Source organism: Ammospiza nelsoni, chromosome 28 (genome assembly GCF_027579445.1).
Source record: "Ammospiza nelsoni isolate bAmmNel1 chromosome 28, bAmmNel1.pri, whole genome shotgun sequence".
Taxonomy (NCBI): domain Eukaryota; kingdom Metazoa; phylum Chordata; class Aves; order Passeriformes; family Passerellidae; genus Ammospiza; species Ammospiza nelsoni.
Window position 1 is genome coordinate 1567164 of NC_080660.1, and position 14001 is coordinate 1581164.

General features: G+C 55.3%; 1 protein-coding gene across 6 annotated transcripts; it reads right to left on the reverse strand.

Annotated features, from left to right (window-relative positions):
• Positions 1–747: 747 nt before the first annotated feature.
• Positions 748–13855, reverse strand: MRPL9 (mitochondrial ribosomal protein L9). Of its 6 annotated transcripts, XR_009420123.1 has the most exons (9): positions 13757–13855; positions 10959–11118; positions 8193–8317; positions 6505–6555; positions 6302–6403; positions 4608–4691; positions 1612–2373; positions 1344–1360; positions 748–1153 (listed from the first exon to the last, which is right to left on the reverse strand). XR_009420123.1 is itself a non-coding variant. In XM_059490242.1 (7 exons), the coding sequence occupies exons 1-7, from the start codon at positions 13817–13819 to the stop codon at positions 2242–2244; spliced, it is 717 nt and encodes a 238-aa protein (XP_059346225.1). In that variant the 5' UTR covers positions 13820–13855; the 3' UTR covers positions 748–2241. The 6 variants fall into 6 exon arrangements, 1 of the variants encoding a protein (XP_059346225.1); XR_009420124.1 differs by lacking the exon at positions 1344–1360 and having other exon boundaries at positions 748–1032; positions 1623–2373; XR_009420121.1 differs by having other exon boundaries at positions 748–1360.
• Positions 13856–14001: the final 146 nt, after the last annotated feature.

Genomic DNA, 14001 nt, shown 5'->3' on the forward strand with positions numbered 1-14001 from the left:
CAGCGTCAACCCTCAGTGTCGCCCCCGTGGTGTCCCCAGGCCGGTGTCACCCCAACAATGGCACCCCCTCCGTGTCCTGGTGTCCCCAGACCGGTGTCACCCCTCGGTGTCCCCAGACCAATGTCACCCCCTCAGTGTCACCCCCTCCGTGTCCCGGTGTCCCCCAGTGTCACCTTCCCTGTGCCGGTGTCACTCCTTCCATGTCCTGGTGTCCCCAGGCCGGTGTCACCCCCTCAGTGTCACCCCCTCGGTCTCCTGGTGTCCCCAGTGCGGTGTCACCCCCTGTGTGTCGGTGTCACCCCTCAGTGTCCCCAGGCCGGTGCCACCCCTTGGTGTCACCCCCCTCGGTGTCACCACGTCACCCCCTGCTCCGGTGCCACCTCCCTTCACGTCCTGCTGTCCCCAGCCGTGTCCTCCCCGCTGTTGTCACGGTGCCGTTGCCATGGTAACCAACCGGTGACACCGGTGGCACCGCCACACCCCCCCCTACCCCGAGAGGTGACACCTTTGGGGGACACCTGTGGGGACACCCCGTGGTGGCACTTTGGGGACACCCCCATGGTGGCATTTTGGGGACACCCCCATGGTGACAATTTGGGGACATCCCTTGGTGACACTTTGGGGACATCCCGTGGTGACAACTTGAGGACATCCCGTGGTGACAATTTGGGGACATCCCTTGGTGACAATTTGGGGACGCAGCGCTCACCTGGTGGGTCCCCAAACAATTGACTCAGAACGCTCAAATTCAGATCCCAAAATTCCCTTTTTTTTTGGGGGGAGGGGGGGGAAATCTTGGCCACTCCAGGGACCCCAAATCCATCTCAGGGACCCCAAAATTACATCAAGGACCCCCCTGGACCAGAGTGGGGCTCGGGGGGATTTTGGGGGGCTCAAAAAAACCCCAAAATCTGCTCTGGGAATTGGGCGATGTCTGGAGTTGCACAGAGGAGAGAGGGGAACCCAAAGAGGGGAAACGGCCCCAAATCCATTCTGGGGACCCCAAATCCATTCTGGGGACCCCAAATCCATCTCAGGGATCCCCCCAGATCAGAGTGGGGCTCAGAGGCATTTGGGGGGGCTCAGAAAAACCCCAAAATCTGCTCGGGGAGCTCACAGATATCTGCAAGTTCCACAGAGATGAGGGGGGATCCTAAAGAGGAGGAATGGCCCCAAATCCATTCTGGGGACCCCCAAATCCACCCTGGGGACCCCAAAACCACGCCAGGGACCCCTCAGACCAGAGTGGGGTTCAGAGGGATTTGGGGGGGCTCAAAAAAACCCCCAAAATCTGCTCTGGGAATTGGGCAATGTCTGGAGTTGCACAGAGGAGAGAGGGGAACCCAAAGAGGAGGAATGGCTCTAAATCCACCCTGGGGACCCCAAATCCATCCCAGGGACCCCAAATCCACGCCAGGGACCCCAAAACCAAGCCAGGGACCCCTCAGACCAGAGTGGGGCTCAGAGGGATTTGGGGGGGGCTCAGAAAAACCCCAAAATCTGCTCTGGGAACTCAGAGATGTCCAAGAGTTCCATAGAGGTGAGGGGGGATCCCAAAGAGGGGAAACGGCCCCAAATCCATTCTGGGGACCCCAAATCCATTCTGGGGACCCCAAATCCACCTCAAGGACCCCCCTGGACCAGAGTGGGGTTCAGAGGGATTTGGGGGGGCTCAAAAAAAACCCCAAAATCTGCTCTGGGAATTGGGCAATGTCTGGAGTTGCACAGAGGAGAGAGGGGAACCCAAAGAGGAGGAATGGCTCTAAATCCACCCTGGGGACCCCAAATCCATCCCAGGGACCCCAAATCCACGCCAGGGACCCCAAAACCAAGCCAGGGACCCCTCAGACCAGAGTGGGGTTCAGAGGGATTTGGGGGGCTCAAAAAAACCCCAAAATCTGCTCTGGGAACTCAGAGATGTCCAAGAGTTCCATAGAGGTGAGAGGGGATCCCAAAGAGGGGAAACGGCCCCAAATCCATTCTGGGGACCCCAAATCTATCTCAGGGACCCCCCAGATCAGAGTGGGGCTCAGAGGCATTTGGGGGGGCTCAAAAAAAAACCCCAAAATCTGCTCTGGGAATTGGGCAATGTCTGGAGTTCCATAGAGGTGAGAGGGGAACCCAAAGAGGGGGAGTGACTCTAAATCCATTCTGGGAACCCCAAATTCATTCTGGGAACCCCAAATCCATCTCAGGGACCCCAAATCCATCCCGGGGACCCCCAAATCCATCCTGGGGGGGTCAGAGGAGCCTCTCCCTGCTGCTCTCCAGCTGCTGCTGCTGCTGCTGCTGCCAGTGGCGGAAGCGTTTGGTTTTGGGGTGCAGGAACTGAACCACGTCCATGGGAACCCGCACAGTGTCCAGGCCGTTCACCTGGGGACCCCAAAAACACCTCAGTCACCCCAAAAATACCCCAAAAACCAGCCCAAAATCACCCAAGGCATCCCAAAACCACCCCAAAACCAACCCCAGGGCATCACGGCCATGGGCACCTGCACTGTGTCCAAAGCGTTCACCTGGGGACCCCAAAAACACCTCAGTCACCCCAAAAATACCCTAAAAAACCCAAAAGCACCTGAGTCATCCCAAAAACACCCAAAAACCGCAAAACCACCCCAAAAACACCCTAAGAAACCCAAAAACACCTCAGTCACCCCAAAAAACCAAAGAAACACCTCAGTCACCCCAAAACCACCTCAGTCACTCCAAAAACACCCCAAAAAAAACCCCAAACCACCCCAAAAACATCCCAAAACACCCCTGGTGCACCATGGCCATGGGTACCTGAACTATGTCCAAACTGTTCACATGGGAACCCCAAAAGCAGCCCCAGGACACCCCAAAACCCCCCAGGATCACCCTAAAACCCCCCAGGACACCCCAAAACCCCCCAAACCACCCCAATGTTCCCAGCTGGAGGGAGATGGGGGAAGAGGGAGAGGAAACTGGGGGAAATCAGCTGGAAATGGGGAAGGGAAAGGAGGGAAAGTGAAATTGGGAGTGGGGATTTGGGGAAATGGGGGGAAAACTGGCAGGAAATTGGGGGAAATTGAAAGGAAATTGGGGGAAATGGGGAGAAAATGGAAGGGAAATTGAGAGTGAGGATTGGGGAAAATGGGGAGAAAATGAGGGGAAATGGGGGGAAAATGGGGGAGATGAGAAAGGAAATTGGGGGAACTGGGGAGGAAATAGGGAGAAGTTGAAGGGAAATTGGGGGACATGAGGGGGAAATGGGAAGAAAGTGAGGGGGGAATGGGGTGGGAATGAGGGGAAAGTGGGAAGGAAAAGGGGAGGAAATGGGAGAGGAAAATGGGGTGGAAATGAGGGGAAAACAGGGAGAAAGTGGAAAGGAAATTGGGGGAAATGGGGAGGAAATGAGGGGGAAATGGGAGAGGAAGGGGTGGAAGTGAGGGGGAAATTGAGAGTGGGAATTGAGGTGGAAATGGGGGGAAAATGGGGGAAAATGGAAGGGAAATTGGGGGAAATGGGGGGAAAGTGGGAAGGGGAAAACGGGGAGAAAATGAGGGGGGAATGGGAGAGGAAAATGGGGTGGAAGTGAAGGGGGAAATAGGGAAAAAGTGGAAGGGAAATGGTGAAGAATTGAGGGGAAACAGGGAGGAAATGAGGGGGAAATGGGAGAGGAAAATGGGGTGGAACTGAGGGGGAAATTGAGAGTGGGGATTGGGGAATATGGGGAGAAAATGAGGGGGGAATAGGGCAGGAATGAGGGGAAAGTGGGAAGGAAAAGGGGAGGAAATGGGAGAGGAAAATGGGGTGGAAATGAGGGGAAAACAGGGAGAAAGGGGAAAGGAAATTGGGGGAAATGGGGAGGAAATGAGGGGGAAATGGGAGAGGAAAATGGGGTGGAACTGAGGGGGAAATTGAGAGTGGGGACTGGGGAATATGGGGAGAAAATGAGGGGGGAATAGGGCAGGAATGAGGGGAAAGTGGGAAGGAAAAGGGGAGGAAATGGGAGAGGAAAATGGGGTGGAAATGAGGGGAAAACAGGGAGAAAGGGGAAAGGAAATTGGGGGAAATGGGGAGGAAATGAGGAGGAAATGGGAGAGGAAAATGGGGTGGAAGTGAGGGGGAAATTGAGAGTGGAATTGGGGTGGAAATGGGGGGAAAATGGGGGGAAAATGGAAGGGAAATTGGGGGAAATGGGGGGAAAGTGGGAAAGGGAAAATGGGGAGAAAATGAGGGGGGAATGGGAGAGGAAAATGGGGTGGAAGTGAAGGGGGAAATAGGGAAAAAGTGGAAGGGAAATGGTGAAGAATTGAGGGGAAATGGGGAGGAAATGAGGGGGAAATGGGAGAGGAAAATGGGGGTGGAACTGAGGGGGAAATTGAGAGTGGGGACTGGGGAATATGGGGAGAAAATGAGGGGGGAATAGGGCAGGAATGAGGGGAAAGTGGGAAGGAAAAGGGGAGGAAATGGGAGAGGAAAATGGGGTGGAAATGAGGGGAAAACAGGGAGAAAGGGGAAAGGAAATTGGGGGAAATGGGGAGGAAATGAGGGGGAAATGGGGAGGAAATGAGGGGGAAGTGGGGAGGAAGGGGGAGGGAAATGGGGTGCAAGGGGTCCCCTCTGTCCCCATGTCCCCTCACCGTGACGTCACACCAGAAGTGTCCCCAGCGTGTGATGGGCTCCGGTGGCAGCCGCAGGGCGTGGGGGGGCACGAACACCCCGAGCTGGCACGGGAGACAACGGGCACGGCCCCGAATGCTGGGGTGCCACCCCAACCCTGGGGTGCCACCCAAACCCCGGGGTGCCATCCAAATCCTGGGGTGCCACCCCAACCCTGGGGTGCCACCCAAATCCTGGGGTGCCACCCCAACCCTGGGGTGCCACCCAAATCCTGGGGTGCCATCCAAACCCTGGGGTGCCACCCAAACCCTGGGGTGCCACCCAAATCCTGGGGTGCCACCCCAAATCCCAGGAATGGCCCCGAACCCAGGAATGGCCCCAAAACATGGGAATGATCCCAAAACTCAATGGAATGAGAGTGACCCCAAATCCCAGAAATGGCCCCAAATCCCAAAACATGGGAATGACCCCAAAACCCAGAAATGGCCCCAAATCCCAGAAATGGCCCCAAATCCCAAAACATGGGAATGACCCCAAATCCCAGAAATGGCCCCAAATCCCAGAAATGGCCCCAAATCCTGGAAATGGCCCCAAATCCCAGAATGACCCCAAATCCCAAAACATGGGAATGATCCTAAAACCCAGGAAGGGCCCCAAAGCCCAGAAATGGCCCCAAATCTCAGGAATGGCCCCAAATCTCAGGAACAGCCCTAAAACACGGCAATGATCCCAAAGCCCAGAAATGGCCCCAAATCCTGGAAATGGCCCCAAATCCCAGAAATGACCCCAAATCCCAGGAATGGCCCCAAATCCCAAAACCCAGGAATGGCCCCAAATCCAAGAAATGGCCCCAAAACCCAAAACATGGGAATGACCCCAAAACCCAGGAATGGCCCTAAATCCCAAAACATGGGAATGATCCCAAAACCCAGGAACAGCCTCAAATCCCAGGAATGGTCCCAAATCTCAGGAACAGCCTCAAAACCCAGGAATGATCCCAAATCCCAGGAACAGCCTCAAATCCAAGAAATGGCCCCAAATCCCAGAATGACCACAAATCCCAAAACATGGGAATGATCCCAAATCCCAGAAATGGCCCCAAATCCTGGAAATGGCCCCAAATCCCAGAATGACCCCAAATCCCAAAACATGGGAATGATCCCAAATCCCAGAAATGGCCCCAAATCCCAGGAATGGCCCCAAATCCCAAAACCCAGGAATGGCCCCAAATCCAAGAATGGCCCCAAATCCCAAAACATGGGAATGATCCCAAAGCCCCAGAATAACCCCAAAACCAGGGAGCCACCCCAAATCCCAGGAATGGCCCCAAAACCCAGAAATCGCCCCCCCAAATCTGGGAGCAGGGCTGGCCTGAAGCCCCCAAATCCTTCAGGAACGACCCCAAATTCTGGGATTTGACCCTGGAAATGCCAAAAACCCCAGAAATCCCAAAAAACCATAAATCCCAAAACCTCCCAAATCCCAAAACCCCCCCAAATCCCAAAACCCCATAAATCCCAAAACCCATAAATCCCCCAAATCCCAAAACACCACAAATCCCAAAACCCCACAAATCCCAGGAATGGCCCCAAATCCTGGGAGCAGGGCTGGCCTGAAGCCCCCAAATCCTTCAGGAACGACCCCAAATTGTGGGATTTGACCCTGGAAATGCCAAAAACCCCAGAAATCCCCAAAACCCCAGAAATTCTCTCACATTTTTGAGGAAGTGCCTGGCCACGATGTCGGGGCTGAGCTCCCAGCTCACGTTGTTCTTCATCCCCACCTGGAGCCGGCAGCGCCTCAGGAACTCCAGGGTCTGAAAAGGGGAAAAGGGATTTAGGAACGGGGGAAATCTTGGGATTTTGGGGTTTTTTGGGGGTTTTTGGGGGTTTTTTGGGGTGGGGGATTCCTGCTCACCTTCTGCCCGCTCTGGGTTTGGGGCTCCTCCAGCTTCTCCTGCTGAGCCAGCTGGGGGGAAGGAAATGGGGTTAGGAATGGGGAAATATGGGGGAAAATGGGGGAAAATTGGGGGGAAATGGGGAAAATGGGGGAAATATGGGGAAAATTGGGGGAAAATGGGGGAAATGGGGAAAATGGGGGGAAAATGGGGGAAAAATGAGGGGTAAATATGGGGGGAAATGGGGAAAAAAGGGGGAAATATGGAGGGAAATATGGAGAAAAATTGGGGGAAATATGGGGGAAAAATGTGGGGGAAATATGGGGGAAAATGGGATTTAGGGGGGATGGGATTGGGGAAATGGGGAAAAATGGGGGAAATATGGACAAAAATTGGGGAAATATGGGGGAAAATGGGGTTGAGGGGAGAAAATGGGAAAAATGGGATTAGGGGGATGGGATTGGGAAATGGGGGAAATATGGGGAAAATATGGGGGAAATATGGGGAAAATTGGGGGATATATGGGGGAAATATGGGGGAAAATGGGGAAAATGTGGGGGAAATATGGAGGGGAAATGGGGGAAATATGGGGGGAAATGGGATTTAGGGGGGATGGGATTGGAGAAATGGGGAGAAAAATGGGGGAAAATGGGGAAAATATGGGGGAAATATGGGGGAAATGGGAAAAATTGAATTAGGGGGGATGGGATTGGGAAATGGGGGGAAATGGGGGAAATATGGGGGAAATATGGGGGAAAATGGGGGAAAATGGGATTTAGGAGGGAAAATGGGGAAAAAATTGGATTGAGAAGGGTAAATGGGGAAAAATTTGGAATTTAGGAAGGGAAATGGGGAGAAAATGGGATTGAGGATAGAAGATGAGAGGAAAATGGGATTGAGGAGTAAAATGGGAAAAAATGGGATTTAGGAGGCAAAAAAAGAGAAAATGGGATTTAGAGGGAAAATGAGGAAAAATGAGATTTAGAAGGGGAAATGGGAGAAAATGGGACTTAGGAAGGAAAACGGGGGGAAAATGGGATTGAGGAAAGAAAATGGGAGGAAAATGGGATTGAGGAAGGTAACTGGGGAAGAAACTGGGATTTAGGAAGGAAAATGGGGGGGAAATGAAAAAAAAAAGGGATTTAGAAGGGGAAATGGAAAAATGAGATTGAGAGGGAGAATGGGGAAAAATGGGATTTAGGAGGAAAGAGAAGAAAAATGGGATTTAGGAAGGAAAATGGGAAAAAATAGGGGAATAAAAAGGATTTGGGAAACAAAAAAGGGAAAAATGGGATTGAGAGGAGAAAATGGGGGAAATTAGGATTGAGAGAGGATAATGGGGAAGAATGGGATATAGAAAGATAAATGGGAAAAATGGGGATGGGGAAGAAGAAATGGAGGAAAACAGATTGAGGAAACGTGGGAATAAACAGGGATTGAGGAGGATAAAATGGAAAAACCCAAGGATGGAGAAGGATAAAAGGGAAGGAATCATCCCTTGGCAGTGCCAGGACAGTTCTCCCCTCATCCCAAACCCTCCTTGAGCAGGAATTTTTTATGGCTCCGGGCTCACCTTGGGATCACAATCCCAAATAAACCCAGCACCTCCCACCCCAAAAAAAACCCAAAAAAAAAATGGTGTGGGATGATCCCAAAGAGCCTCCAAAGCCCAAATGCTGCTTTTGCCAGGTGCTGAGGAGCTGCTGACCTCCTTCTCCTGCTGGAAGAGGCGCAGGTTCTCCGGGGATGGGTACACAGCCAGGCCCTGGGGCAGCAGCTTGTTCCTGCCCACGCTCTTCTTCACCCTCACCACGTCCCCACGGCTGCCCAGGTCTGCCAGGAAAATGGGGAAAAGTCACCTGGGAATGCTGGAAAATCCCAACTCCCATGGCAGGGGTGGGGATCCATCCCATGGGGGTAAATTCCTGAGATTAATAGAAATTCCAGGGAGTTGTTGGGTTTGGGAGGTCAAAATTCAGCTGGGAATGCTGGAAAATCCCAACTCCCACAGCAGAGGTGGGGATCCATCCCATGGGGGTTACATTTCAGAGATTTAATAGAAATTCCATGGAATTGTTGGGATTGTGGAGTCAAAACTCAGCTGGGAATGCTGGAAAAATCCCAACTCCCACGGCAGCCTGGGGAGTCCAGCCCAAGGGGGGTAAATTTGATATAAAACTCCAGGAAATCAAAAGAGAAATTCCATGGAATTGTTGGGTTTGGGAGGTCAAAATTCAGCTGGGAATGCTGGAAAATCCCAACTCCCATGGCAGGAGTCTGGATCCATCACAAGGGGGTTAAATTCCTCAGATTTAATAGAAATTCCAGGGAGTTGTTGGGTTTGGGAGTCAAAACTCAGCTGGGAATGCTGGAAAAATCCCAACTCCCATGGCAGGGGAATGGATCCATCTCAAGGGGGTTACATTTCAGAGATTTAATAGAAATTCCATGGAATTGTTGGGATTGTGGAGTCAAAACTCAGCTGGGAATGCTGGAAAAATCCCAACTCCCACGGCAGCCTGGGGAGTCCAGCCCAAGGGGGGTAAATTTGATATAAAATTCCAGGAAATCAAAAGAGAAATTTCAGGGAATTGTTGGGATTGGAGGGTCAAAAATCCCATTCCCAGGAAGGGCACAGAGAATTTCCAGATTCCCAGGGAATAAGGAATTTCCAGGGAATGAGGCACCCCCAGACTCAGGGAATGAGGCACCCCCAGACTCAGGGAATGAGGCACCCCCAGACCCAAGGAATGAGGCACCCCAATGGAATGAGGCACCCCCAGACCCAAGGAATGAGCCCCCCACTCACCCTGCACGGCCCGGCTCAGCAGCAGCTCCATGTCCCCCCAGGAAATGAGGAACCCCAAGAGAATGAGGTCCCCCAGACCCAGGGAATGAGGCCCCCCCAAGGGAATGAAGCATCCCAAGGAATGAGGCACCCCAGACCCAGGGAATGAGGCACCCCAAGGGAATGAGGCACCCCCAGACTCAGGGAATGAGGCACCCCCAGACCCAGGGAATGAGGCACCCCCAGACTCAGGGAATGAGGCACCCCCAAACCCAAGGAATGAGGCACCCCAGACCCAGGGAATGAGGCACCCCAATGGAATGAGGCACCCCAAGGGAATGAGGCACCCCCAGACTCAGGGAATGAGGCACCCCCAGACCCAAGGAAAGAGGCACCCCCAGACTCAGGGAATGAGGCACCCCCAGACTCAGGGAATGAGGCCCCCCACACCCAATGGAATGAGGCACCCCAAGGGAATGAGGCACCCCACACCCAATGGAATGAGGCACCCCTAGACCAAATGGAATGAGGCCCCCCAGACCCAAGGAATGAGGCCCCCCAGACCTGGGGGAATGAGGCACCCCCAGACTCAGGGAATGAGGCACCCCAGACTCAGGGAATGAGGCACCCCAAGGGAATGAGGCCCCCCAGACCCAGGGAATGAGGCACCCCCAGACTCAGGGAATGAGGCCCCCCACACCCAATGGAATGAGGCACCCCAAGGGAATGAGGCACCCCACACCCAATGGAATGAGGCACCCCCAGACTCAGGGAATGAGGCACCCCCAGACTCAGGGAATGAGGCCCCCCACACCCAATGGAATGAGGCACCCCAAGGGAATGAGGCACCCCCAGACTCAAGGAATGAGGCACCCCCAGACCCAAGGAAAGAGGCACCCCCAGACTCAGGGAATGAGGCACCCCCAGACCCAAGGAATGAGGCACCCCCAGACCTGGGGGAATGAGGCACCCCCAGACCCAAGGAATGAGGCACCCCAGACTCAAGGAATGAGGCCCCCCAGACTCAAGGAATGAGGCACCCCCAGACTCAGGGAATGAGGCACCCCCAGACTCAGGGAATGAGGAACCCCAGACCCAAGGAATGAGGCACCCCCAGACCCAGGGGAATGAGGCACCCCAGACTCAGGGAATGAGGCACCCCAAGGGAATGAGGCACCCCCAGACCCAAGGAATGAGGCACCCCCAGACCCAGGGAATGAGGCCCCCCAATGGAATGAGGCACCCCCAGACTCAGGGAATGAGGCACCCCAGACTCAGGGAATGAGGCACCCCCAGACTCAGGGAATGAGGCACCCCAAGGGAATGAGGCCCCCCAGACTCAGGGAATGAGGCCCCCCAGACTCAGGGAATGAGGCCCCCCACACCCAATGGAATGAGGCACCCCAAGGGAATGAGGCACCCCCAGACTCAAGGAATGAGGCACCCCCAGACCCAAGGAATGAGGCCCCCCAGACTCAGGGAATGAGGAACCCCCAGACCCAATGGAATGAGGCCCCCCAGACTCAGGGAATGAGGCCCCCCCAGACCCAAGGAAAGATGCACCCCCAGACCCAGGGAACGAGGCACCCCAATGGAATGAGGCACCCCCAGACCCAAGGAATGAGGCACCCCCAGACCCAAGGAATGAGGCACCCCCAGACCCAATGGAATGAGCCCCCCACTCACCCTGCACGGCCCGGCTCAGCAGCAGCTCCATGTCCCCCCGGGGTTGGTGTTTCCCGTCCCTCAGCACTCGGTACACCCGGTGTCGCCGCGGGTGCAGCCGGGGAGCGGCTCCTGCCCGGCCCAGCGGCACCGGCCACACGCGCTCCACCACCAGCGAGGCCTGCGGGACGGAACGTTCTGGAAGGTTCTGAAGGGTTCTGATGGGAACGGGGCACTGAGACCTGTGAGGTTCTGGAAGGTTCTAAAGGGTTCTGATGGGAACGGGGCACCGGGACGTGAGGGGTTCTGGAAGGTTCTAAAGGGTTCTGATGGGAACGGGCCATGAGACCTGTAAGGTTCTGGAAGGTTCTAAAGGGTTCTGATGGGAACAAGGCACTGAGACCTGTGAGGGGTTCTGGAAGGTTCTAAAGGGTTCTGATGGGAACAGGGCACTGAGACCTGTGAGGTTCTGGAAGGTTCTAAAGGGTTCTGATGGGAATGGGGCACTGAGACCTGTGAGGTTCTGGAAGGTTCTAAAGGGTTCTGATGGGAACGGGGCACTGAGACCTGTGAGGTTCTGGAAGGTTCTAAAGGGTTCTGATGGGAACAGGGCACTGAGACCTGTGAGGGGTTCTGGAAGGTTCTAAAGGGTTCTGATGGGAACGGGGCACCGGGACGTGAGGGGTTCTGGAAGGTTCTAAAGGGTTCTGATGGGAACGGGGCACCGAGACATGAGGGGTTCTGGAAGGTTCTAAAGGGTTCTGATGGGAACAAGGCACTGAGACCTGTGAGGGGTTCTGGAAGGTTCTAAAGGGTTCTGATGGGAACAGGGCACTGAGACCTGTGAGGGGTTCTGGAAGGTTCTAAAGGGTTCTGATGGGAACAGGGCACTGAGACCTGTGAGGTTCTGGAAGGTTCTGAAGGGTTCTGATGGGAATGGGGCACCGAGACATGAGGGGTTCTGGAAGGTTCTAAAGGGTTCTGATGGGAACGGGCCATGAGACCTGTGAGGTTCTGGAAGGTTCTAAAGGGTTCTGATGGGAACGGGGCTTGGGATGGGGCTGGGGCACTGAGCCCTGCAAGAACGGAACATTCCAGAAGGTTCTGATGGGGTCGAGGCACCGAGTCCTGCAGGGTTCTGGAAGGTTCTAAAGGGTTCTGATGGGAACAGGGCACCAGGACCTGTGAGGTTCCAGAATGTTCTAAAGGGTTCTGATGGGAACGGGGCACTGAGACCTGTGAGGTTCTGGAAGGTTCTAAAGGGTTCTGATGGGAACAGGGCACTGAGACCTGTGAGGGGTTCTGGAAGGTTCTAAAGGGTTCTGATGGGAACAGGGCACTGAGACCTGTGAGGTTCTGGAAGGTTCTAAAGGGTTCTGATGGGAACGGGGCTTGGGATGGGGCTGGGGCACTGAGCCCTGCGAGAACGGAACATTCCAGAAGGTTCTGATGGGGTCGAGGCACCGAGTCCTGCAGGGTTCTGGAAGGTTCTAAAGGGTTCTGATGGGAACAGGGCACCAGGACCTGTGAGGTTCCAGAATGTTCTAAAGGGTTCTGATGGGAACGGGGCACTGAGACCTGTGAGGTTCTGGAAGGTTCTAAAGGGTTCTGATGGGAATGGGGCACTGAGCCCTGTGGGGCTCTGGAATGTTCCAGGAGGTTCTGATGGGAACAAGGAACCAAGTCCTGCAGGGTTCTGGAACGTTCTAAAGGGTTCTGATGGGGATGGCGTACCAAACCCTGTGTGGGCATGGAACGTTCCAGAAGGTTCTAAAGGGTTCTGATGGGAACAAGGCACCAAGCCCTGTGGGGTTCTGGAACATTCTAAAGGGTTCTGATGGGAATGGGGCTCAGGATGGGGATGGGGCACCGAGCCCTGCAGGCTTCCAGAACGTTCCAGAAGGTTCTGATGGGATGGGATGGAGATGGGGCATTGAGCCCTGCGAGTACGGAATGTTCCAGAGCGTGCCCATGGGAAAGGGGCACTGAGCCCTGTGGGATTCCGGAACATTCCCATAACAATGGGGGGTTATGGGGTCTCTGAGGGCTGGGGGGGGTTATGGGGTCTGGGGGGGCTCTAAGGGGGGATTTACAGTCCCATTATGAGGGGAACTCGACCAGGGCTTATGGGGCTGGGTACGGTACAGGGGCTGTGGGGTCTATAGGGTTCCATAAGGGGCTTATGGGGTCTATAGGGTTCCATAAGGGGGTTATGGGGTCTATAGGGTTCCGTAAGGGGGTTATGGGGTCTATAGGGTTCCATAAGGGGGTTATGGGGTCTATAGGGTTCCGTAAGGGGGTTATGGGGTCTATAGGGTTCCGTAAGGGGGTTATGGGGTCTATAGGGTTCCATAACGGGGTTATGGGGTCTATAGGGTTCCATAACGGGGTTATGGGGTCTATAGGGTCTACAGTGCCTATGGGGTCTATAGGGTTCCATAACGGGGTTATGGGGTCTATAGGGTTCCATAAGGGGCTTATGGGGTCTATAGGGTTCCATAAGGGGCTTATGGGGTCTATAAGGTCTACAGTGCCTATGGGGTCTATGGGGTTCCATAAGGGGCTTATGGGGTCTATAGGGTTCCATAACGGGGTTACGGGTCCGGCTCAGGGCCCGTCCCGCCACCCCCGGTACCGACCCCAGGCCCGGCCCCAGCCCCCCATCCCCGGTGCCGCTTCGCTCTGGGTCAAAGCCCGTCCCGCTCCCCCGGTACCCACCCCCAGGCGCCTCCCGCCACTCCCGGTGCCCCCGCCCTCACCGGGCCATAGCTCAGGCTCAGGGCCCGTTCCCCCGCCACTCCCAGTGTCCCCGCCCTCACCGGGCCATGGCTCAGGCTCAGGGCCCGGCTCAGCACCCGTCCCGCCGCCCCCAGGCCCAACATGGCGGCCCCGTTCCCCTCACGGCGCTGAGGACCCCGCGCTGCCCGCACTGCGCCTGCGCAGAGCTCGCCCGGGCTGCCCGCGGCGCGCCTGCGCAGGAGGCGCGTACCGGAGCGCAAGGACCCCACCGGGGGCTGCCCGCGGCGCGCCTGCTCCCGGTTCCCGTTGGGAGCCGCCGCGGCGA